At 39.5% G+C, this 26,864-nt stretch overlaps 1 protein-coding gene across 1 annotated transcript in view; it reads right to left on the bottom strand.

Moving 5' to 3' along the window:
• Nucleotides 1-458: 458 nt before the first annotated feature.
• SAMD3 (sterile alpha motif domain containing 3) overlaps nt 459-26,864 on the bottom strand; it is a 44,731-nt gene continuing 18,325 nt past the window's right edge. Inside the window, exons 5-11 of the mRNA XM_007450530.1 lie at nt 25,945-26,130; nt 25,606-25,690; nt 20,137-20,304; nt 8,139-8,339; nt 1,587-1,758; nt 975-1,057; nt 459-743 (exon numbers count right to left, since the gene is read on the bottom strand). Coding sequence (XP_007450592.1) covers nt 459-743; nt 975-1,057; nt 1,587-1,758; nt 8,139-8,339; nt 20,137-20,304; nt 25,606-25,690; nt 25,945-26,130 — 1,180 coding nt within the window. The remainder of the gene's footprint in view (nt 744-974; nt 1,058-1,586; nt 1,759-8,138; nt 8,340-20,136; nt 20,305-25,605; nt 25,691-25,944; nt 26,131-26,864) is intronic.

Raw genomic sequence — 26,864 nt, forward strand, 5'->3', positions numbered from 1 at the left:
GGGAAAGAGAAACTGGGGAGTGTGAGCATCTCTTAAAATGCTCAAAATGTTTCCAAGCAATGTTCAGACCAGAGGCAGAACCACAGGCCACAAGTGTGCAGCTCCTGGACATTAAGTCTTTCAAAAGTGGGCACGTTGACTTAAGTGCAAGGTCATATCCTAATCTGGAGGATTTAAGAAAATGTGAAGCGTAGTGTCTTTTAAAAACTAATGCACCCTTGAAAGTGTTAACTTGGACTGGAATTGCTTAGAACTCAAAATAAACATCTCTTTAAGTAGTATTTTATTACAGAATTTCAAGAAAGAAAGTATCAAAGTGTAAAGATAGAAGGCATTGATATTCACTCAAATCCTAGAGACAAAATGATTTTCTAATACCTACCTCTACTAAATCAAAACAATTTTTAATAGTTTCAGCCATCCCAGAGATCAATTCTGATAAAATATTTGGCATGCTATTAAGTGACTGGGTGTTGAAATCCTACTTCCTTTTCATTTTCTTCCACAGAAGGAAAATATGGACTGTGCGTATCAAAAATCAGTGTCTCTAGGAAGTTGAGGGTTTGGGACAGTCTTCTTGGACACTCGATCCCAAATACATGGAAGGCAGCTATGAGAGTGGCCAAGGCTGTAATACAGTCATCCACCTTTGTGAGTCTCTCTTTTTCTAAATACAAAGAAAATTCACAGACATCCATGTTGAAAGGGTTCTTAACTTCTAACACGGGTGTGGACACTTGCACCTGAAAAAAAAAAGATTACAGTAGTCACCACCCCATGATGTGTAAACTAGCTAAATAATACAAGATGCCTCAATCTAACCATGCTATTACAATATATGAGCTTGTTGCAATTTAGCATTATCTGTAAATATGACAAAACATAACTTCAAAATAGGCCACCATCCTGCTTCAAATAAATAATCATATAAAGATATGAAATCTCAAACCAGTGATCATTGAAATACCGCATACCTTCTCATTCACAATGACAAAAAGGCTGGGATCCTCCCCGAAAACATCTGGTAGGAGTAAACAGGTGGCTGTCATCTTCATATCTGTCAAAGCAAACAGGCGCACAGTCCAAGTAAAAATAAGCTCTTACCAGTTGTTGTAAGTAAAGCCAGTATCAAAACATGTGGATTTTTTTTTTTTTGTTACCTTCTACAGAGAACAAACTAGCCTTCTTAGATCACTGTTTCCCTACCATTTTTTAAACCAACATCCCCTTCTAATAAACACTCAAGATCTCCTGTTCTGCCCTCCAGATCACTGCCAGGAGAAGATAAGAGTTCTGTACTCTCTGTCCCTCAGCCAGGGTGATTTCACTGTACTCTACCTTGTGGCTTGTAAATTACCTTGTGGCTTGTAAATTACCTTGTGTATGAAATTAACAGGTTACTAGTTTCCTAAATATAATTTTACAATATCAAGTGTACTTTTAAAATCTACACCTCAACTCCTAGTTGAGAAATTCTTTTTTCTTTCCCACATGTTGTTTCACTGAATTCTACACAGCGTGGATTTCCTAATTATCCTCACACAGATAACTGAGACCAGATCACCCTATCCCTTAGGTTTACTAACGTTTCAACATGTCTTCATCTGTATGCTGTTTCATTTTTTCTTGCAATGCAATATTGATTGGATTGTCCACCAAAGAAAAAGAAGCCAGTATATTTTCTGAATAGGATTCCAAAATGTGCCTTGTTTTCTTATAAATATCTGTTCTTGTAAGAAGTTGGAATTCTCTGAACAGCTGAAAAAAGAAAAAGATCACAAGAAAAGCTAATGTATAGAATGTAAGGAAGTAAATTACTCTTCAGAATTATATTAAGCTCTGAATGTTAGTTTATATACTAGATATTTGATTAGCTTTAGTGGAGAAGTATAAAGACTTAGGACGGAGGAAGAGAAAAGAATGAAAGCCTGAAGTGAACTGTCAGATTTCAGGAAGCAAACCTTGAAAAATTCCTGACCATGGTATCCTATAGGGAAAAGAGCTTTAGAAACTCTGTAGGATCAGACAGAAATAAAGGGTGAAAAACAAAATGAGTCTAGGAGATTTGACTACAAGGTGAAAGCAAAAACAGTTTACCTGTATGGAAACCCCTTTACTCAAAACCACCTTTTCTTGCCACTGCCTAAGTTCTTCCCTTCGGAGAACTCCACCACCACTGTCCCCCTCCCAACTTTCCTGACAGAGTGGCATTATAAGACTGTTCATCACCCACACTAGTAGGAATTATGTAATTATCACTTTCCTTAAAACTATAAGAACTATAAGGAACAGTTACATACTACCCACTGGGTCTCACCATTTCTTGAGTATTTTGGTGGATCATAAATTGCCCAAAGATTAGGTCCAAAAGTTAAGTCATTGGAAAACTGGAATTCACATTCTCATAAAGATATAGCGGCTCTGCTATCAGGCAACACGCAGTGGACGACTAATTTAGATTACTACCCTACAAAGAACCTCTCTCAGCAGGGAGATGTGAAGTGAAGCATGAGGAAGGTAAATATTGTCCATTTTCTTGGGCGCACAACTTAGGAATTTTTTTTAAAAAAAATTAATCTCAAGTCGACCTTAAAGTTGCAGAAAGAGTAAACAGAGCTCACAACTTCCCCCAAGGCTAACATTTCTGATCCATTTGAAAGTAAGCTGTAGATATGATGCCCTCTTACCCCTTAATTCTTCATTGCATATTATTATTCCTTGTACTTAGCTAGAAGTACAAGGATGCTCTCCTATATAACTACAGCATAACCATCAAAATCAGGAAAATCGAATCCATTCAAACTTGCCAGTTGTTGCAGTCATGCTCTTTATAAATCCAGAACCTAATCCAGGAACACATGAGATTTAGATATCATGTTTCTTTAGTCTCCTTCAATCTGAAGCAGCATCTTGGTTTTCTTAAGTTCCCTGAGATTTTTGAAAAGTAGAGGCCAATTACTTAGCAGAACACCCTTCATTCTAGGTTTGTATGATGTTTCTTCATGATTTATGAATTATGGCAAGAATGCTGGCACCTCTCCATCAGAAGGTGGTAACTGGTGCCATTATTGAAGATACTAACTTATCACTCGGTGAAGATGGAATCTGACAGGTTAATTAATATATATGTTATTAATTAACATATAACTATATGTTTTATAGTGTTTTAAGGGGGGTTTCCCTTGAGTTGATGTAAATATATTGTTTTTCCTGTCTTTCAGCCATAAGATTTCACATCCACCAATGATTCTTGCCTGAATCAATATTACTATTGAATATGATAGTTGCCAAATGGTGATTTTCTAATTCCATAATTCTTTCTAAATTTATTGGCTTTCTACTCTACGGTGTAGCTTTCTCTTCTCCTACATTAACTTACTCATTTATTTGTATCACTACAGAATAATAAATCCCTCTTTACTCAAATGATCATAACTCTAATCCTTTTATTATTTATATTAATGCTCAGGTTGTCCAGATTCGGCCAGCAGGAGTTGACCCCTGAATCCTCTTGACATAGCCTCTTGGTCTGTGAGCACTTCCTTAGTTTCTGGCACTACACAATATTTCAGGCTCATCTCGTATTTTTTCTGCCTCAGCCTTGGAGTCAGCTATTTCTCCAAAAGCCCCGGGTTCCTTTTAATGGAGAATGATATTTAAAAACTAAGATTTCAGCCCTTGATGTGCTCATTGCTTCACTGGTGTTCTAGGATTTCTTACAGAACAAAGCTAGGAAATACATATTTGTATATACATGCACACATACAGACATACATCCATCTGTTTAAATATCTACATATAAGTATTAAAAACCATGAGTTCACACTGATACCTTCAATTCCAACCCAACAACACAGGCCTTATTCCAACCTCCCTGCTTCCCATACATCCTCTCTCAACAGCGAAAACCTGGCTCCCATTATCCTGGATGTATTGATATTTACTTATTTGCCCAAATCTTCCCCAAACGTCATGTAGCCAGACCCCCAGCCACGAATGGTCAGTCACAGAATGGCCGACCCAATATTTACTTATTTGCTCAAATCTTCCCCAAACCTCATGTAGCCAAACCCCCAGTCGTGAATGGTCAGTCACAGAATAAGCCCCTCTCTCTACAACCCCAGGTTTTGTCCCCAAGGTTATTAACCTTAATCATTTTTCCTTTTCTATTCAGATTGGATCATTTCTATCTTCAAGTTCACAGACGCTTAGTTTGCATTTCCCAATAAGCATTTCCCTATCCAATGATGTTTTCATTTCAGATAAATGTTCTTTTCAGTTCTGAATTTCAATTTGGTTCTTTTAAAATACATATTCCATTCTCTGCTAAGATGCCCCACAGTGACGCTGCATGGAATTCACTGGTTTTACTGTGTTCCCACCATCCTGAAGCAGCTGGCTTGATAGAACGGTGAAATGGCCTTTTGAAGACTTCGTTACAGCACCAGTTAGGTAGCAGTTCCTTGTAGGGCTGGGGAAAGGTTCTCCAGGAGCTGTATATGCGCTGAGTCAGAGCCCAATATATGGTGCTGTTTCTCTCATAGCCAGAATTCACAGGTCCAGGAATCCAGGGATGGAAAATGGAGTGGCACCACTCACTATTACCCCTAGTGACCACTAGTAGGGAGCCTGGATTAAACTGTGTTCCTTTCAAGGGTGTTAAATTTTGTTCTGGCAGGCAATTAAATTTCTGGTTGATCCTTCTGGTTCTGTCAGACTTAATCTTATTGTTTGTTTGAATGAGTTTATTTCGGTTTATTTTGGTTTTCGTCCTTAGTTCTAGGCAGTGGCCCCAACTCAAATCTAGGACATAAGGTATGGACTTTCTGGAGTCGCAGATGGACGCCCAAGACTCTCAACAAGGTCTTCCCACTCTGACTGGGCCAGAATTCTTATTTTTCAACACCGTGTCGCCTCTGCTTTCAGGTTGCCGTCCTGTGGCAGCCTCTCTTCACAGCTTTGTGGAGTCTTGTCCTGAGCAGTCCAGCTCTCAGCCAAAGACCTCTGGGGGATCCCTCCATGGACTTCTGCCCTCCATCTCTCCTCTAGTACCTTCTCTCGCAAATACCACCTACTTCATCATTCCCAAACTCCCACCTCTAACTGTTCAACTCTGTGAGACCACCATTCTGCTTGGCTTTCACCTTTTTGGGCCATGATCTAGAAAGTAACCCCAAGGAAGAAAACTGAGGCACATCCTGTATGTTCTCCTTTAATCGGGATCAGAGTCCTACAGATACAGGGAACAAACTAGTGGTTGCCAGAGGGAAGGGGATGGGGAATGGGTGAAATACACGAAGGGGACCAAGAGGTAAAAAGTTACTAGTTATAAAATAAGTCACAGGTATGTAAGGTACAACACAGGAAATACAGTCAATATAATTGTAATGACTTTCTATAATGCATAATCTATAAAAATATCGAATCACTATGTTGTACACCTGAAACTAACATAATGTAAGTCAACTATAATTCAATTAATTTATTAAAATAATCAATTTCATAAAACAAACAAACAAAAAGAGCAGAGTCCTGCGATGCCTACTCTCCAATGCCTGGAAGCAGTTGCCTCATAGATATTTTTCCCAGTTTTATCCATGTTAATGATGGGAAGGTAGGTCCAGGACCAGTTTCTCCATCATGGCCAAAAACAAAACTCAGATTCTTTTGTTTTCCTTTGAAACTTTATATTAGCTGGTGATTCTTAGGCACCTCACTTAAGTTTTAAACAATGATTGTTGAAATAGTTTCTCAGTAAGGTGAAAACTATAGCATTTCAAAGGAGTTACTGGAAATTTGAGGAATTATTTAAATTTGTGTTTGGTATTTTCACCTCTTCAACTTTTCTTACTTCTCTTGTGCCACATCCACTAGGTCCCAGTAACAAATTCCTAGTTGATAATATTCTACTCTCATGAAGTACATTTTAAAAGTTTAAATTTTAAAATTTTCTGATGAGAGAAAGTTTTTTGAGAGGAGGACGTTGATGAGCACAGGTGGTAATCGAGGGTCCTGGGACCAGCTTCCCACACTGGCCGCTTCTCTTCAACCAACCTGCGTCCACAAGCTCCCTAAGCGCCAAGTGTTTTCACATTGGTAGTAGAAACAAACAGGTGATGGGGGAGGCCTGAAGCAGAGGCAGCTGTCCTACTATAGGGGTTGTTTGTTAATCGGGTATTTGTAAGCAAGGTCAAACTTGCTTTTATTTTCAGAAGCGCCACAAGGATTTTATGAATTGTTAATCCCAGCTAGCTACCCAAGGCTGAGTTAGGGACGTACTTCCTGAAGAAGCCTAAAATGTTTAATCCTTTTGTTTACAACAATAAATAGGGCAACTTTATTCAGTAAGTACAGCCATTACCCAAACTATACCCCAATCCACATTTTGAATATAAAGGGTGAAACACCTGAGGGAATAGGAAGAAAAGACTTACAGATGCCACAATGGGAGACTTAAACAAAGCAGGAGAGATACAGCCTTAGGTCTGAAATGTCTCTACTCTTCATTAGAGCTATAATGATCCCCAGATTTACTATCAACTATAGTTCTTTGAAAGCCCACTGAACCATAGCTCATCTGTTTTAATCACTAAAACTTTGTAGGCTGCAGTCCAGTGAAAACCTCAAAAGTTGCAACATCAGTGACCAGAGCAGCCTTACCAACCACTGTTGTAAGTGGGGAATGGGGAAAATACATGAAGGGGACCAAGAGTCCCCTTGGTTTGTGTCCCCCACCAAATGTTTGTGTCCCCCACCAAATTCATATGTTGAAACCTAGCAGTGTGATGGTATTAGGAGATGAAGTCTTTGGGAGGTGCTTAGGTCATGAGGGCAGAGTCCTCATAAATGGGGTTAGTGCCCTTATACAAAAGCCCCCAGAGAGCTAGCTTGCCCTTCAGCCATATGAAGTTACAGCTAAGAAGCACCATCCATGAACCAGAAAGTGGACTCTCACCAGACACTAAATCTGAAGGTACCTTGATCTTGAACTTCCCCGACTCCAGAACTGGGAGAAATAAATTTCAGTTGTTTATAAGCTACTCAGTCGATGGTATTTTTGTTTATAGCAGCTAGATTGGACTAAGACACCAACCATCTACTAACTCATCCAGCATTCAAAAAAATCAATACTTCATTTGTATTTTACAGTACTCTGCTAGGTACTTTGGGAACTACTACAACGTTCAGAACATGCTCCTTACATTTAAAGAGTTTATAGGCTATCAGTTTAACAGTTTTTCACTTTAAAAGTATATTTTGTACGTGTGTCAATCTGGCATACTCGTCTAACAGCTAGAGTTTAACGTATAACGTATTAACGTATATTACTGTTCCTAGCAACCCAAAGATTAAGGAGGAAGCAAGCAATAAATAAGGTAGGGTTGCTGAGAAAAAAATTAAATAAAATAATCCATGTAAAGCACTGAGAACATAGCTGCTATGTAGCAAACACTCAGATGTTTGCTATAGACATATTATTAAAATAAAGCATGTAGGCAAATTCTTATTTCAGTTTCTTTTGGAAGAAGAAAAGCCTGTAAAACTTTTCATTCCCAGTTTGGTTGATTGCACCTACAGAACTCCTCCATGAAATGTATTCTCAGATAAAAACACTGAAGAGTCTTTAATTATATACTACAGCCAAAATTACACTAAAATTGTAATAGGACCCTTTAATGGCCACCTTAAATAAACTAAATGGCAGGGTGTCTGATTTACCCATAAACTTCGTATATTTTAAGACCACTTTATGAAATGATTTGGGATCATAAAGGAAATAGATTTTGAGTAATGCTGCACGCTAACAGTTACCTCATAAACTATCTTGATTGTCTAAATGCATGCAAAGGGAAAATGTTGCCCATTGTCAAAATACCCCAAAGTAGTGGTGCCCCTGCCTCCACAATGTGCCCAGTGATGGAGAACTCTTCAAAGCTGAAGGCGGCCAATGTGTGTTATCAGAATATGATTCCAGAAATTTTTACCAGATGGTCCTAGTAGTACCCCTTGGGCCTCGCGCATTCTCCTGAGATTCATAAGCACCATCTTGCTGCATAGTCTTGTTACCACTCCAAGAGGAAAGAGACAAAAATCAATTTGGACATTATAATCAGACTATTACAAGCAAATAAAAATACCTGATAGGGGCACTTCAGGAAAGGAAACATTTTAAGAATGTCCTTGGGAGGTGTTCTGCTGCCAATCAACTTTCTTCTTATTTCCAAAGTCTGGCTCATCCTCTTATTAATTTCACTCCAGTCCTTTTCTGTTTTCACATATTCTTGCTGGAACCAGTTAATATGTTCATCTACCTCATAATCTAAACAAACAGCTTCCTCCTGCAAAATATTTTCAAAATATTAATATGTTCCATGTTTCAAGTGGCAGTTTAATGCTTCATGAAAACCTGAATTATGGGCTGTTATGGCACACTCAACGATTCACTCATGTGGTGAGCACTACTATGTAGCATTATGCTTGGCTCTGAACGTGGTTAACAAATGTCTTTGATGCTGTGAACAAATCAAACAGTTAATTACTGACTCTGGAATTATAATCTGTTCTCTTTTTTAAAAAATTTATTTATTTATTCATTTATTTAATTTTTGGCTGCACTGGGTCTTTACTGCTGCAGGCGGGTTTTCTCTAGTTGCTGAGAGCAGGGGCTACTCTTTGTTGCGGGCTTCTCATTGCGGTGGCTTCTCTTGTTGCGGAGCACTGGCTTCTAGGTGCTTGCGCTTCAGTAGTTGTGGCACATGTGCTTCAGTAGTTGTGGCTCGTGGGCTCTAGAGCGCAGGCTCAGTAGTTGTGGCGCACGGGCTTAGTTGCTCCGCAGCATGTGGGATCTTCCCGGACCCGGGCTCGAACCCGTGTCCCCTGCATTGGCAGGTGGATTCTTAACCACTGCACCACCAGGGAAGTCCCATAATCTGTTCTCTTGACAGATCTAAGAGTTATTTCATTTCCTACATACCTTTTTACGTGGAAACCTAGATTATCCAGAATGTTCACACTGAATAGAAATGTCATTTATTCCTATGCATTTAAATTTTAGAAGACAAAATATTAAGAAGAGATAAAAGGTTTTAAATTAAGTTTTTGTTATTGTTATTGTTATTGTTTGTATTTTTCCTTCTTAAATGCTTTTTTAGGGCTGCAGTACCATGCCATATAATCCAAATTCAAAATAATTATGGCGGGTATTTTGTGATGCTGAATCATGAAGCTGTCAATTATATTCGCTATGCATTTGGGTACATTGGATGGGGTGGGGTGGCTAAAAGTACCTCACATATTCTCATTAAAAATCTAAGGTAAGGGGCTTCCCTGGTGCTGCAGTGGTTGAGAGTCCGCCTGCCGATGCAGGGGACACGGGTTCATGCCCCAGTCCGGGAAGATCCCAAATGCCGCGAAGCGGCTGGGCCCGTGAGCCATGGCCGCTGAGTCTGCGCGTCCGGAGCCTGTGCTCCGCAACAGGAGAGGCCACAACAGTGAGCAGCCCGCGTACAGCAAAAAGAAAAAAGTGCTCTAGGGACTTCCCTGGGGACTCCCCTGGTGGCACAGTGGTTAAGAATCCGCCTGCCAATGCAGGGGGCATGGGTTTGAGCCCTGGTCCAGGAAGATCCCACATGCCACAGAGCTACTAAGCCTGTGCACCACAGCTACTGAACCTGCGCTCTAGAGCCCGCGAGCCGCCACTACTGAAGCCCGTGCACCTAGAGCCCGTGCTCCGCAACAAGAGAAGCCACCGCAATGAGAAGCCCGTGCACCTCAACGAAGAGTAGCCCCAGCTCACCGCGGCTAGAGAAAGCCCACGTGCAGCAAGACCCAACGCAGCCAAAATTAAATAAATATATTTTTTAAAAAATCTAAGAAAATCAACAGGCTTTGAGGAGACAAGAAAAATATCTTTCTAGAAAAGTTAGTTGAGCGGACACTTGGCTGAACTACACTTGAATCAACAAGTTGACAAACTGTCTAGCTGACCAGAATGTGAGCAGATGTTACCTGTAAAAGATGGAAAAATGGTAAAGAGCCTAAAAGGCTCCTATATCAAGACTTTTACAAGCATTTTAGGAAAAGCGTCAGGTAGATCCACTATCTGTGAACATAGGATGATTAGCAAGACATAGACCAAGTGAACAAACTCCTAGAAAAATATAGCATACAAACAGAGTAAAAAGAAATTCCTAGAACCTTATATAAATTTAATTAGAAGACAAAAGTCTTTCCACAAAGAAAATACCAAGACCTGAAGTTTTCACAGACAAATTCTACTAAACTTTCAAAACAGAGGGCATACCAAATTTACACAAATTTTTTCAAGGAGTCAAAAAAAACAAAGAAAAAAAAAGAAATTCTATGAATAATTCCAACCCATTCTATGAAGCCTCTATGTCTACGACATTGATTCCCAAACCTGAAAGAACTGTATGAGAGAGGATAATTACAGATCAATCTCATTCATGAACAAAGTTGCAAATATTAGGAACAAGGAACAACTAACTTGGATCTATCCCAGAAATGCAACAAGGGTTTGACATTAGTAACCGGTCACGCTCCCTGCTAACTATGGTGTTCCCCAGATAGTGTCATTTAACCCTCTAACTCCTCTAAGGGGGTATTTATCTGAGTTATCCGGTCTAAAAGCCACTAGCCACATATGGCTATGGAGCACTTGAACTGTGGCTAGACCAAATTAAGATGTGTGCTGGAAACACTGATTTTCAGACTTAGTATGCAAAAAAAGAATGTAAAACATCTCATTAACAATTTTTCATAATGATTACATGTTGAAATGATAATATTGGGTTAAGTAAACGATACTCTGAATGTTATAATTCCACCTGCTTCTTTTTACGTTTTTTAATGTGGCTACTAGGAAATCTTAAATTATATCTGTGGTTTGTATTATATTTCTATTGAACAGTGCTGTGTTAGATGCTAGAGATTTCTTCATACCAATTTCCAGTCATCCCTGTTCCACTTCTATTGTCATCAAATTGACTTTGGAAACGATGTTTCCCTGTGTAACTTGAACAGTCTCTTTCCTTAACATTCAGTCATGTGTCTTAGTCAATCAGCAGGGAAACTGCTTTGACTTTGCCCCGTGTTTCCAAGTGCAAGGCTGACTTGTAAAACTTCACAGTATTAGCAAATGTGCCACCTGCTGATGGCAGTAATTGCATTATATCCAGAATGCAATTAACTGTCAACATTTTTCTTCAACTTTTGCTTCTTGTTCAGTTTTCCACCATGAGAGAAACATCTGTGGAAAAGGCTACAAAAATGATTAGTATTTATACAGTAAATCATTATGTCAGGTGCAGTAAGAAACAAACAGTAAATGCCCTAAAAGAAATTAAAAGAAACCTAGTGTATGTCCTTAGCATTGACTAAGCAGTTTTTGCATGACTTTCAATTCCATTGTACTTGTAAGCCAAAGAAAGCTAACACGCAAAACTGTTTCATGACTTTCAAAGTCACTGGGTACATATATACCCAATAAGTAGGAAAAGAAATGTTTTAAGAGAGAAATGAATTACAGTAGCCCCCTACTTATCTGCGGGGGATACGTTCCAAGAGCCCCAGTGGAAGCCTGAAACCACAGATGGCACTGAACCTTATATATGCTATGTTTTCCCCTTAATACATACCTATGATAAAGTTTAATTTATAAATTAGGCACAGTAAGAGATTAACAACAATAATAATAAAATAGAACAATTATAACAATACACTATAATAAAAGTTATGTGAATGTGGTCTCTCTCTCAACTTAAAACTTATAAATTGTTTATTTCTAGAACTTTCCATTTAATATTTTCAGAACACAGTCGACTGAGGGTAACTGAAACCCCAGAAAGCGAAACTGTGGATGTTGGGGGGGGGGGCTACTGTATAAGTATACTGTTAGTAATTTAATACCAGCAGTTTGTTTATTTATTTATCTATTTATTTATTTAACAAAAGTCTGGAGGACTTTGGATGCAAGGACACCCCACAATCACTTATTAAATCCCTGTGTTCCTGTCCTAGATATAGCATAAGTTTAAAAAGAAAAAGCATAAATTAGCCCCTCTACAGAAACTGCCGCAACATTCCCAGTATATGTTTGATAAGATATTTCACATCAGAATCGGGCAAAATATTGTGTTTTCTTCGTGTTTCAGACTCTGAGAAAAGTCCATAATACTCCATCACTTGATGAAGCCTGCCCTGGAACAGGAGAATCACTGAGATGTGGATCCAAAGCCTGACGTGCTGTACTTGGAGCCACTGGTATTACTCAGGATAGGCAAGATGCTGCTGCTCTAACAACCCCCAAATGTTAGAGCAACAGACGTTTATCACTCATGTGAATGTCCCTCTCGGGGCCCAGCTTCTCATCCTCTTCACCCAAGAAACTGGCTCCACCATCTAGAATATCAGGCATCATTGCAAAAGAAAGGGGAAAGATGGGGCACTGCATACTGGATCTTCAATGCGCTTGACATTTCTTCTCACATTCCATTGATCAGTCAGTCTCATGACCACATCTCACTTCAAGGGAGTGGAGATGTACCAACATGCTGATTGTCTGGAGGAGATGAGCTGATTAAATTGGTGAGCAGCAATCATATCCACACTCATCCACCTCTGCGTTTCTCACTATGTGAGAGCATAGCTCTCCTTATAGTTTTAGCCAATTTCAGACAGGGTTTTCTGGTAGCTATAGGCAAAACCATAATAACTGAACACTGGAACACCCAATTCTCAAACCAGAAATCAATTCCCTAGATCAATTCTATGTCTAGCAATACATCCTTCAAATACGAAGGAGAGATTTAAGACATTGCCAGATAAATAAAAAGTGAGAGGATTGATCACTAGCAGATCTGCCCTACCAGAAATGCTAAAGATGGTCTTTCAAGTTAAAATGGAAGAATATTGACTGTAACTCAAATCCACATGAAAAAAACAGAGCAGTGGTAAAGGTCACTACATAGGTAAGTACAAAAGACAGTATCAATATATTTTCAGGTTGCAACTCCTTCTTTCTCCCATCTTGTTTTAAAAACAATTGCATGAAGCAAGAGTTATAAATTCTGTGTTGATGGGCATACAGGGTATAAAAGGAAGACAACTGTAGTTATACAGGGACAAAGTTTTTATATGCTGTTATAATTAAATGGATATTAATCCAAACTAGATTATTATAAATCAAGATGTTAGTTGTAATCCCCAGGGCAACCACTAAGGAAATAACTATGAATGTTTATTTACTAAAAGAAACAACAGGGAAATTAAATTAATACACTAGAAAATATTTACTTAACACAAAATAAGGGAGTAATTAAGGAATAAAGTAACAAGAAAAAGATGACATATAGAAAACAAATAGCAGACATAAATTCTAACTTACCAGTAATCACATTAGGTAACTGACAAAATGGATTTTAAAAAAATGATCTAAATATATACTGTCTACTAGAGACACACTTTAGATTCAAAGACATAAGTAGATTGAAAGTAAAAAGATGGGAAAAGATATACCAGTAAGCAGTAACCGAAAGAGAGACAGAATAGCTATGCTAATATGCAACAAAATAAATTTTAAGACAAAAATTGTTCCTAGAGACAAAGGAAGATATTTTATAATGGGAAGAGGGCCAATCCATTAGAAATATATAACAATTATAAACTTATATACACCTAGCAACGGCATCCCCAAAATCATGTGGCAAAAACTGATAGAATGGAAGGGAGAAAGAGACAATTCAGTAATAATAGTAGCTGGAGATTTTAATATGTCACTTTCAATAATGAATAGAGCCACTAAACAGATGGTAAACAAGGAACTGGAAGACTAGAGTGACTGCTATTCCTGGAGAAGACAGAATGGATTCTAAGAACGTGAAGCTGGATGTAATAAATCATGCATGAAATGAAAACCTCCAAGAAGATGATATCAAAAGGAATTTTGAAGAAACTGATTGATAGGATTAAATTACTTACTTAAAACTCTTTAAAAAAACAAAATGTAGACTACATTAACCGATAAAGATAAAATAATCTGTGCACTTAAAGATGACATTAATAGCCTCCAAACTGAGAGAACTTCATTGCAATTAGGAAAAAAAAAAAAAAAATAGAAAGAGAGAAAAGCAAAAGCCCCTGTGGAAAATTCAAAGTCCTTCCTGTACTGCTTCAAGAAACGACAATATATGTTCACCAAATATCCATTTCAGAGTTAATCTACTCCATAAAGACACAGGAGAATCTTTTCAAAGTGGATGAAAAGATCAGGCATAAATGTGAAGGACTGGACACATGAAAGATTCAAGCCAGGTTTTTATCAGAAAAATTTGAAAGAAGCAATGACTATTATTATTATATCCCAAGAGTGAAAAGTTTATGGTAGTAAGTCGAAGCCTCTACTGGCTGAAAGAAACCTCAATAACTTAAGAAAAGAAAATGCGTGCATTAGTCAAAAAGCATTAAAGCCGAGTTTAAGCATTTCAAAGTATGTTTACATCCTGATGTTTCAAATGGGGCATGGAGGGGGGAGGGATAAATTAGGAGTTAGCAGAGGCCCAAAGGGACCACCAAGGAATCCTCTGGATGAAGAGATTTCCGAGAAGTGATGTGCATCAGACTGGGTGAGTGTGAAGATTGGGGTCCAGTGCCCTATGTCAACCAGTTGCCATCCCCACACCACCCCAGGGTCAGGATGACAGAAGCAGGATGCCTCCACAGACCATCTCCATCCTGCCACAGCAGGCTATCCACAAGGGCAAGACAAGAGCTTATCCTGGTGCTCCTTGCACTGGCAGATGCTCGGAACCTTCCTTTGGTCCTACCCTAGGACCCCTCAGCACCCCTAGGTCAGGCTCTAGCACCCCTAGGTCAGGCTCAGCACCCCTAGGTCAGGCTCAGCACCCCTAGGTCAGGCTCAGCACCCCTAGGTCAGGCTCTAGTTCTCCTATGAGAAGGCAGGTGCTAGAAAGGAGTCCCAGGGTGGGTTCTTGAGACAATGACCCCCTGTCCTTCCCCTTATTCCAGAAAATGAGGGTGAACCACCCCAGAAATGTCTGTACACTAAGTGCTAAGTGATACTAAGTAATAAACACTAAGTAACCAAATGTAATGTGACAATGGCATAAGAGTAGACTGAGAGACCAGTGGAATAAGGGACAGTGCCCAGAACACACCTAAGTCTTTTGGGGGAACTTAACATACAATAAAAGTACCACCATAAACAAATAAAAAAAGGATGGATGGTTTAGTAATTGGTGTTGTAAGAGCAACTCACCCTATGGATATCCTTACTTAATAGCATATACAAAGACAGACTCCAGATGACTTAAAGATCTAAACATGAAAATGCAAACTATAAACTTAATAAGAGGAAGAGCAGGAGAATATCTTTGTGACTTAGGGCATGGGAAGGACTGCTTCCTACAAATTAACAAGAAAAAGATGCCAACCCATTAAAAACTGGGCAATGGATCTAAAGAGGTAATTTTCTAAAAGAAGAAACTCAAAGGTCTAACAAACACATGAAGAGATGCTCAGACTCATTAGTTATCAAGGGAAATGCAAATCACAAGAATCAGATTGCACTTTATACCTATTAGACTTGGCAAAACTCACAAGGCTGGCTAGTGCCAAGCAATGGCAGGAAGACAGGGATATGCAGTATTATGGGAGTGAGAATAACAAAATCATTCTAGAAAGTAATTGGTCAGATTAACTATATGCATGCCCGCTGCTCCATCAGTTCCACTTCTTGGTGGACAAGCCAAAGGAATAACACACAGGTGAGTCCCTAACCAGACAGGTATAATGGCATTCTCTGCAGTACAATCCGTTGAGGGGCTTGAGGCAAGGGCTTGTAATAATGGTTACAATCATGGGCTAGAAATATACATAGTAACATGAATGAGTCTTAAGGAGTGTCAGTGAAAAAGTGAAACACAAATGAGGTATAGAGTACCATTTTCACTGGGTCAAATATGTATAAACCCAAAATCATAGTACACATTTTAGAACACCTTACAAACAAAAAGATACAGATAAAACACAATAGAAGGATTGCCCAAGAGCAGAGGTGGGGAAGAGGGCAGAGAAGAACGAGCACAAAAAGAAGTGAATAGGGCTTCCCTGGTGGCGCAGTGGTTGAGAGTCCGCCTGCCGATGCAGGGGACGTGGGTTCGTGCCCTGGCCTGGGAGGATCCCACATGCCACGGAGCGGCTGGGCCCAGGAGCCATGGCCGCTGAGCCTGCGCGTCCGGAGCCTGTGCTCCGCAACGGGAGAGGCCACAAGTGAGAGGCCCGCGTACCAGAAAAAAAAAAAAAGAATAAAACAAGAGAAAGGCCTGGCACAGAACAATGACAATAATGTGCCATGAGGTGAGGAGTTTGATTCACTCAACTTTAACACCTGAGGTTTTGCACAAAAAATAATACAGTACAAAGTTAATTCCACTACTCTGCATGCAGCTCCATACAATTCCTGTAAGCTTTTAAAACCAGTGTGTCTTCATCATTTAAACAGGATAATGTTGTCAGCAACTTAAGAAATTACTCAGTTAAGATACAAATGAACTTATTAACAAGACAGAAATAGACTCACAGATAAAGAAAACAAACTTATGGTTACCAAAGAGGAAAGGGGGTGGGGGAGAGATAAATTAGGAGTTTAAGATTAACAAATACACACTACTATATATAAAATAGGTAAACAAGGACCTACTGTATAGCACAGGGAACTATATTCAATAGCTTGTAATAAACTATAATGGAAAAGAATCTGAAAAAGAACACATATATGTGTGTATATATATAACAATCACTTTGCTGTACACCTGAAACACTGTAAATCAACTATACTTCAATAAAAAAAGAAATTACTCAGTTAATTCTGTTTTGAGAATCTAATTATGTCTCCGTTTATAAATACTAGAAGTATAATAAAAGGCAATTGAGCAAAGGAAACAGATTTATCAATTCACAGGGCTACAAGTTGCTTGGACCTAAAGCTAAAAGTCAGATGCATAAGAAGCAATGTCACTTATGTTGCATTTGACAGCATGATTTACAAGCAGCAGTGACGTGAGGTTGTGAGGTTGGCAAAGGATTTTTAAACATTGCATTTAAAACCAGTATTTTGTAGGACTGATCTGGAAACAGTCTGGTATTCTGACAAGTATAGCCATCTGCATACCATGGTTATAAGTTTTTTTAAGAGCAGAATATGAGGAACCCAGGCATTTTTAAGACTCACGGGTGGATGCTTTGATGCTGCTGAAGCTTTGGGGTTTGTAGCGTAGTTTAAGCAGTGCCACGCTGACCTTGGAGATTGAGGGAGGAGGAGGGTTGGGGACAAAAGATCTGTGACCTAGGCTCAAACTCACACAAATTCTGCAGCTGCTTGGTTATCTGCAGAAGCCCACGTGACAGGACTAAGAAACACACTGTCCTTCGTTGAGGCATCTACCATCAATTCTTTGGTAAATTCCTTCCAACCACCAAAGGACAAACAACAGAAACAAAACAAATGAAAAATCTCTTCCTCTCCCTTATTCCTTCCCAAAACCTTCCTCCAGTTTAGCCAAACCCACTTCCCTGCCTTTGAGGGAACGGCCTGCCTCCTGGCTTCTTGCCTGCATCAGTATTTTCCATCTCTACAGCACAGGAGATAACTTTTTTCTACATTATGGAAATGCTGTGCCCAGTCAAGAAATTTTAAAAGATGTGAAAGTTGTCACAGTGTATCTTAATCCAACTATCTTTAATTTTCAGAACTCATAAAGACATTAAAAAGGAGCTATCAGAAATTCAAAATGAAGCCCAAAATAATTTAGGCAATTCATCTGAAGTCTAAAATCCCATGAGATAAGTGGTGTATAGTCAATGGATTTGTCCCTCTACTCTTCTTAGTGTTTTTCCATTTGCTTAATCACCATGGAGGGTACAAAACACAGAAACACATTGCAATGTAATATTCTAGTGTAAAATTTTCTCCATCCTGTAAAGCTTTTGGCTTTACAGAACATGAGGTCATAAACAGGGATGCTACAGTGTTTAAAAGAATCAGCAATTTGTAGCTCCATTTGTAAGAGGGAGGAAAGTAAATCCTTACGAATTAGATTTGCTTGGCAGGAAAAATGTTGCCTCTTCAGATGTGAACAAGGACCTCTTTTTGCCCCAGTTGGCAGGAAGGTCAAAACTAAATTCTGTTGCAACTTAACTCATCTTGGGCCCTGGTACATTCAATCCCTGTTCTTTTTGTAGCAAAGACCCCTGCATAGGCCTTAGTAGGATTCAATTTAGAATTCTGGCATGTCTGGGAGAGTCCAAGATAGGAACAACAAAAAGTGTAGTTACATGAAGAATTGAGGTGGTTTTGAGAAAGAACGGAAAGATGATTGTACAAACTGGGTCAGTGATGATGTGTCAACATAGGAGAGGAGCTGCCATTTAGCCTGTGTCCCTCAGGGTGGCCTGTGACCCCCTGGGCTTACCCTTGCTGGGGAAAAGTGCTACTTTTCCAATTTTACCATTCATCCATTCCAATGAATTTTGGTGGGACGTGCATCAATTTTGGTGGGATGTGGTGGGAAAGAAAGAAAACTGAATTTGTAAAATTTTAATTCATTTATAAAGGAACTCCATTTGTAGTATATGGAAAATCACATATTTTGAAAACATGCACAATATAATTATGTTCCTTTACAAAGTGGCTTTTTATTTTAAGAATATAAAAGATATTTTAAAATGAATATAATTCTATCTTATCATGATTTTAGTTTATAATTGGAATATTGCAGTTAAAAGTTTCTATAAAATTACACTAAATTTAGGTACCTTTCATCTGTCTTGTCTTTTCATCAAAGAGCAGACATAAAATTATATTATCTTAACTGGCCTGTCATTTGAAAATCTCTTTGATTTTATAATTATATATAAAATTATATTAAAAAACTAAAATAAGGTATTTCTTTTTATTTATTTATTTGGATCTTTAGTTGCAGCATGCGAACTCTTAGCTGCGGGATGTGGGATCTAGTTCCTTGACCAGGGATTGAACCCGGGCCCCCTGCATTGGAGTGCAGAGTCTTAGCCACTGGACCACCAGGGACGTCCCAATAAGGTATTTCAAAATACTCCTTCATCTAAAATTTTTCTTACTTCTAATGCTGGGATGAACGGTTTACAAAATATGTTAAAAAATATTCCCGTCCCCTGGTGCTTATAAGTAGTGATAATAAAATTGAGATGATCTGACAGGTTGCTCTATTAATATCAAATAACTATACCAGCTGAAGAAGAAAATAGAATATTTACACCAAGTACATTCACTAACATAAATGTGTCTGTAGTGAAAAATTATATTTACATATTCATGTTGGATTGATGTGAAAATAGATTTTGGGGAGGACATGAGATTTAGCTCCTATAACTTGATAGTTTGGACACCCTTCCTAAGGAGCTCAGTCTACTTTATTAGCAGGGGACATTTTTGTTTCTGAGAACACGTGGGGGCTGTGAGGTAGGTAAGGAATATTTATAGAATTTCAGATAATTAGGACCCACGTGAACAGTATGTACAGCAAACCCACTGCAGGGGGAGGAATCTCCAGGCCCTGCCTGGGGCCCTTTCCCTGTAGCTCCTCATGGCCTCCTCTGTACACAGCGAGAACAGTATGGGGTTTTGGACCCATGCATGTGGATTAGCTTCCACCCTGAAACCTTGAAACCAGAAGCAACTTGACCCCTACAATATGAGTATTAAAAAAACTTTCTGTAGCAATAAGAACAGCAAGAATACAGGATACATTTTAGGATGAGAGGAAAAGAAATTATTCAAAGATCCAGAACTTCAGGGTTTCTCCAGGTTTTTTGAAGATTGTGAAAGAATAAACTTGCAATGTTCAATAACACTCTCTGCTCCGTTTTTGGAAGTCCTCTTTTGGAAATATTCTCATTCACAAAAACAAAACAGATTTTTTTTTTGGTTTCTGACCCACACCTCAAATTTTCAAAAGGATATTTTATTTTGTTTTAATTATTTTAAGTGCTAGTATTTATTATCCCTTAATCAACCAACCAACCAATACATTGTCAGAACAATTAAAGATTCGATCTTACTTTTATCTGGACAATTTTAATTTCATCAAATCTTATATCAGCAAGAGATTTCCTTGTCTGGCCTCTTCGGTGTCCAAATTTACACTTATTTCTCATCACTTGTTCATCATCTTCTATGGGTCTTCGAACATACTTAAAACGATCTTTGAGGGCTCGTTTCCATAAAAACTGTGTAAAATTATAAAACAGGGCAGTTAATCTTCAAAGAGATTGGAATAATCCTATATAAACAATAAAATCTTTGTCTACCACCTTTGGGCTTGAAATTATTTTCCCATCACAGTAACAGAAATAATATATCTATTCTTCTATTTATCCTCACAATAATCTTGTGATAACATTATAAATATATACATATATTGATATTTTGTATAGTACATAGCTATATATGTGTGTGTGTGTGTATGTGTGTAGTTATATACAATGTCATATAGCTAAACATACTAGCTCTTGAGTCTAGATTTCCTAATTCCTAAAATTGGATACCTTCCACTTTAGTGTCTCCACAATGCACTCCACTCTCCTGCTGGATTCTAGAAAAGAACTGATACTGGCTCATGCATATATGGACTGACACGCTTTCTTTAAATGCATCATCAGATGAAGCAGCCTGTGCAACAGAGGAGAGGAAGAGATGGTGCCATTTGGGGAACTGCCAAGAGTTGTGCATGGCAGGAACAGAGAGCTCAAGATGTGGAAGGGTAGAAGATGTAGAAAATAGAGGAGTCAGCCCCATCCTGAAGGGCATGGTTACCCCAAAAAGAACTTCAAGGTAATCTGGAACCAGATCCTTTCAAACCCCTCTCTGTGGACAGAGAAGTTCTCTTCTAGAGCAATGGTTCTCAAACTTCCGCCTGAATCACAATTCTTGGAGGATCTGTTAAAACACAGGTTGCTGGGTCCTACCCTCAGAGCCTCTAATTCAGTAGGTCAGGGGCAGGGCTGAGGATCTGCATTTCTTCCAAGTTCCCGAGGGGTGATGCTGATGCTGCTTACCCAGACTCTAGAGATTCTGCTTCAGCAGGTCTGAGAGGAGCCCGATGTCTGTATCCTTTAAAGCGTTGTAGAAAATGGCTGGAGAGCTGGGTTAGGAAGCCCTCATAGGCCACATTGAGTGGGAAGTGTGGATGGCCAGACTGCGCTCTGGGAGAATCTGTCTGGCATGTGGACAGCTTGGAAGACCAGAGACATGTTTAACAACTTGGGGACACACCTGGGCTTCTTCCTCAACACACCAACACTGCTAACATCCTTTCCCTCTGCTGGGCCTTTGGTTTTGGCCTGGAAAGCTCTGTCCCTCTCCTCGCCTACCCTGCTGTTATCCAGGTAAAGCTTTGCTCTGTTTCCAGATCTCAGCTCAGCCAACACTCCCTTACAGCCTCCCTAACAGCTCACTCCCCTTGGTTATCAGGCTCACCTTTCCTTGTCAACACTTATCACACTGGTAGTTTACCCTCATCTATGTGATGTTTTTGTTTCTTTTCTTTTTTGTTCTTTTCATTCTTCCTCTATTCAAACTTCCCCTTCCTTCCTTCCTTCCTTCCATTCTCTCCGTCCCCTAGGCTGTGAGCACATGAAGAAGGTCTCGAGTCTACTTTGCTCACCAAACCCAGCACAGTGCTTGGTGCATCTTGGAAACTGTAAACACTAGCTGCCTTGTGTCTGTCCTCTGTGAAGTACATGGACCCAGGTGTTGAGCAACAGACTAGAAGCAAGACTCTGAGTCGTTGTCTTGCTTGCTAAATATTTCACTGTGTGAGGAGTGGCCAAACCTGAGCCTCAAGGCTTCTTTTCAGCCCCTCATCTTCCCTGCAATGCCATGCGCTTGAATAGGCCCAAGAGTGGGTGCAGGGAAAGAAATGGCCATTTGTAGCTACAGACCCATATTTGCCTCCTAGTCTTGGCCACTAGATGGGTTAAGTCACGGGGTGACTTTGGGCATATCTTATTAGCTCAGGCAAATGGGAATGCCACTGAGATCGTGTTAGTCCAGTGTCTGGCACTTAGATTTTGTCATTCCCGGTTCCTCGGTTTAAGTCTCAATAAGGGCTATTCCCTGCCCCTGAGAAAGCACTGGGACCTAAGTTGGAAAGACCCAGGATCCTGGACTAGTTCCAGTACGTATTAGCTAAGAAATCTTCAACAAGTAATCCCTCAGCCTTAGTTTCTTTAACTATAATGGAATAAGATTAGTCCTGTCAACTGCACTGGGTTAGGTGGAGACTCAAATGAAGAGCTATTTCATGGAAGACATTTGTAAACTAAAGTGCTGCTCATAAAACCCTTGGCAGCCCTGGTTTGGAGTACTGGGGCTTGGGGGTTGGGAAGGCAGCTTCGGCCCCAATTAAGTGCCTGGCTATGTATGAGTCAGAGATGCTTCCTCACCTCCCGTAGGCTTGTGGGTCTGGACACTGCTGCTGCTGCTTTACAACAGCACAGAAATAATGGATGGCTTGTATTTTTCTTAGCCCTGAAATCTGAACTAGTACAAATACATTCTTTTCCCCTCATGTTTCCCACAGCTCTTAAGGGCTTCTACACCTGCGGATTTGCTGGGAGGTATTACAGCAATCAACTGCTAGGACATATTTTAATTGCCAATGTCTTCTTTCCAGCCTCTCCCTTCTCTCCCTAGCAAGTATCGGATAGGAACAAAAACAGGGCCAGTCAATGCAGTGGTCCACATGAGCACTCAATCAAGGGGTGTGCCCTGAGCATCTGCTGCCTGCGTGGCACCGGGAATTCCTGACACAGATGCCACAATAGAAACTCTTTCTGTCACTGAACAGTCGTCCTCCCTCTCCATGCTTTTCCAGCTGGACGGGGTGTGGAAAGAACTACACAGACACAGCTCTCCTCCATCACTCTGAAATAAAACACAGCCCTGAAGTTATGGCCTCCTGAACGGATATGTGAAAAGTCCACATATCACCAGCAGGTCTTCCCCTGACATTGTAAACCCAAATATAATCATTAGGAAATATTTAGACAAACCCAACATGTGGCTCATCGTACAAGGCAACTGGACTAGGCTTGTCCAAAAAAGAAAATATCATGGAAAAAAAAAAAAAAAAAAGGTAGGGAAACTATCCTAGAGACAAAAAGAAATTAAAGAGACATAGTAACTACATGGAATGCATAACCTTTGATTAGATGTTATAGCCAAAAATCCATTTTAAAACTTTGTTTCAATAATTGAAGAAACAGGGATATGGATTGTATATGATATTATATAATTATTGTTAATTCTTTTGGTATAAAAATGGTATTGTGGTTAGGTAGGAGATTGTCCTTATCCTTATAAGATATATGCTGAGGTATTTAGGAGTGGCAACTGTGACTTGCTTTTTTTCAGATGCTCAGTCAAAACAAACAAATAAATATGAGAAAGGAAAAGTAAATGTGGCAAAATGGTAATACCTAGTGAATCTAGATCAGTGATTTTCAATCATCGGAGATTTTGCCCCCCGCCCAGGATACATTTGGCAATGTTTGGAGACACGGTTGGTTGTTACATCAGTTTGGGCGAAGGGGTACTATTCACACTTAGTGAGTGCCAGGGATGCTGCTAAGTACCCTACAAGGCAGAGGACAGCCCACACCACAAAGAAGTATCCACCCAAAACACAATACCACCCAGACTAAGAAACCTTGAGCTACATAAAGGGTATATGGCTGTTCACAGCAGCAGGCTTTCAACTCCTGTGTAGATGTGAAAACTTTTGAAATAAAAAGTTGAGAATATCAGTATCTTGTAATAACCTATGGTGGAAAATGATCTGTAAAATATATATATACATATAAATATAACTGAATCACTCTGCTGTATATCTGAAACTAACACAATATTATAAATCAACTATACTTCAATTTTAAAAAGTTGAGAATAAAGTTAGTCCTAAAAATTACCAAATGCTTCCCTGCTGTGTGCATGCTCTCTCTCTCTCTCTCTCTCTCACACACACACACACACACACTCACACATAGTGTGTGTCTTGAAGACACACACTATGTCTTCAAGAAAGTACAGCAAAAAATTTTTCTCAGAGATATCTTCTATAATAAGGTGCAAAAGACATCTATCTTATTTAGATAAGACTACCAATGTATGCGTATACGGCATATAGAGATACAAGGACTAATAGACAGCAAATCTCATGTACACAAAGCTATAATTCCCCACAATTGTCCCTTAAATCATATAGTTCCAGTGTCACAATACACTCAATTTTTTTAACCATCTTAACTATTTTTAAGTGTACAGTTCAGTAGAGTTAAGCATACTCACATTGTTGGGCAATGGATATCCCAGGCTTTTAAAGCCAAGAGACTTGCAGACCCAGAGAACAAAGCTTGTATTGAAACCTCTAGAGCAGTGTTTCCCAACCCTGACTGCACATCAGAATCATCTGGGGAACTTTAAGGTGCCAGGGTCTCTTCTCCAGATCAACTAAACCAGAATCTCTGGGGATCCTGATGTGCAGCCAGAGTTGAGAACTGCTGCCCCAGAACACCTCCAGGATCTGTTTTTGTCAGAACAGCAGAGACGTGAGAGGGCCAGGTGAGGCTGGAAGTCAAGACCTCAAAAGCAGACCACTTCTCCACCTGGTCTAAACAAAGGCAAGAACCACTTTATTGATGAAAGCACTGATGTAGGTGCAGTCACAGCCTTCTCTTTCCACGCATCGCATCTCTTAAAGATCCTTCCTAGAGACTCATCTTTACACATGAGCTTCCAAACAGCTTTCAGAGAGAGACAGAACGATGATGACATAGAGAGAGAAAGAAGATGAAGAAGGAAGAGGAGGGATGAACAGGTGGCACACAGCGGATTTTTAGAGCAGTGAAAATAGTATACATATACATGATACAATAATGATGGATACATCTGTCTAATGGCATAGAATGTACTACACCAAGAGTGAACCTTAACGTAACCTATAGACTTTGGGTGATAACGATGTGTCAGTATAGGTTCATCCACTGTAACAAATGTACCCCTCCGGTTGGGGATGTTGATAATGGAGGAGGCTGTGCATGTGTGGGTCAGGAGGGAGATGGGAAATATCTGTACCTTTCACTCAATTTTGCTGTGTACCTAAAACCGCTCTAAAAAATAAAGTGTTATTTTTCTTTAAAGAAGACAAAAGAACACAGAGAGACACAGAGAAGTCATCAAAAAGAACAGAGCTAGAGGGGATAGCAAGAGATAGAAAGAGAGAAAGAAAGACCAAAACTTAGAACAAAACAGGGACTGACAGCAAGAGACAGAAGAGACCGCCAAAGGAACAGAATCAGAGAGAGACCAGAGAGACTCAGAGAAATTGACAGAGAAAGAGAAACAGACAGACCCAGATAAACCAACAGAAAGAGACTGAGTAAAGGGGAGGCATGAGATTACTGGACAATACAAGGTTCTTATTTTAAGAAAGGTTGAGAGAAACAGAAGGGCTCCACGTTGTCACTTACAAAGCCACAGCCGTCCTCAACCAGGAAAGGGTGGGCCTGCAGCAGGGCGTTGACCACGTCATTATACTGCTGGGTGCTGGGGTACCTGTTCGGTGCAACAGGGAGGACATTTTTCAGTTCAAGAAGTCCACGTTCCTCCTCATAAGATGAGTCTAAATTACATTCACTTTTCTTCAAATCGTTCTATATGACAATGTAGACATTCAAATATTGGGCAATGTTGGACTTACTACCAATATGTTATGCAAAATCTGAAGAGAATCGGTTCCAAAGGAATTCAAGTCTACTCTGAAAACACACCCTCTCCCGAAGCAGCAAGTGTGCCCTGTTATTACTCACAGTGAGCCTTCCAGATACTTCGTCATGTCAGCCTGGAGAAACTCAATGATCCGTATCCTCATGCTGTGATCAGGACATTTCTGTTCTGCTAACATGCATTTGACATCATAAGGAAACTCTGGTAAAACATAGGACTTAGTCCATTGTAAGGCTTTATTCCCTGTTAGAACCTGTTTCACATTCCTTCTGTTAAATAAAAACACACAAAGAGTGAAATTCTGCTTCAAATATATGCAACTTATTAATTCTCTACACCCTGAGAACTTACGATAGAAATCACTTTCTTGAGACCTAAATATATGGAAGTCATCAATCCATCTTCCATCCAATCATCTACCTGCAAATGTTTGAGGCCTCATCGGGTATCTCTGTTTTCTTTCCCTTTGCACACACACGAATACTTGTCATCCTGGAGAAAAATGTCATAACAGTATAGACTATAGAGTAAAGTCTGAAGTTGGAAAGAATATTGATCCATATATCTTGAAGAGTTAATATGTAATGCATAGCTCAAAACTGAACAAGGTATCTAACTAAAAGAGAGTAAATTGCAATTCATCAAAGCAAATGAGGCATACGATAAAGTCTTAGCACCTGATTCAGAAAATTCTTCTAATTAACTTATTTGGCTTCTGTTTGTAGTGAAATACAAGAGTCACTTAATTTAGTTGTTCTTGACTATTTTAATAAGGTAAATTTGGTCTCTAAATTTAAAATAAGTATCAGATATTCTGATCCATTCAGATGAAGTTGCTACAAAAGGCTATAGAAAATGATAGCTACAGAAAGCAGATCAGTGGTTGCCTGGGGCTGGGAATGGAGTGAAGATTGACTGAAAAAAGGACACCAGGGGGCTTCCCTGGTGGCGCAGTGCTTGAGAGTCCGCCTGCCGATGCAGGAGACGCGGGTTCGTGCCCCGG

Source organism: Lipotes vexillifer, unplaced genomic scaffold, assembly GCF_000442215.2.
Source record: "Lipotes vexillifer unplaced genomic scaffold, Lipotes_vexillifer_v1.1 scaffold537, whole genome shotgun sequence".
NCBI classification, from domain to species: Eukaryota; Metazoa; Chordata; class Mammalia; order Artiodactyla; family Lipotidae; genus Lipotes; species Lipotes vexillifer.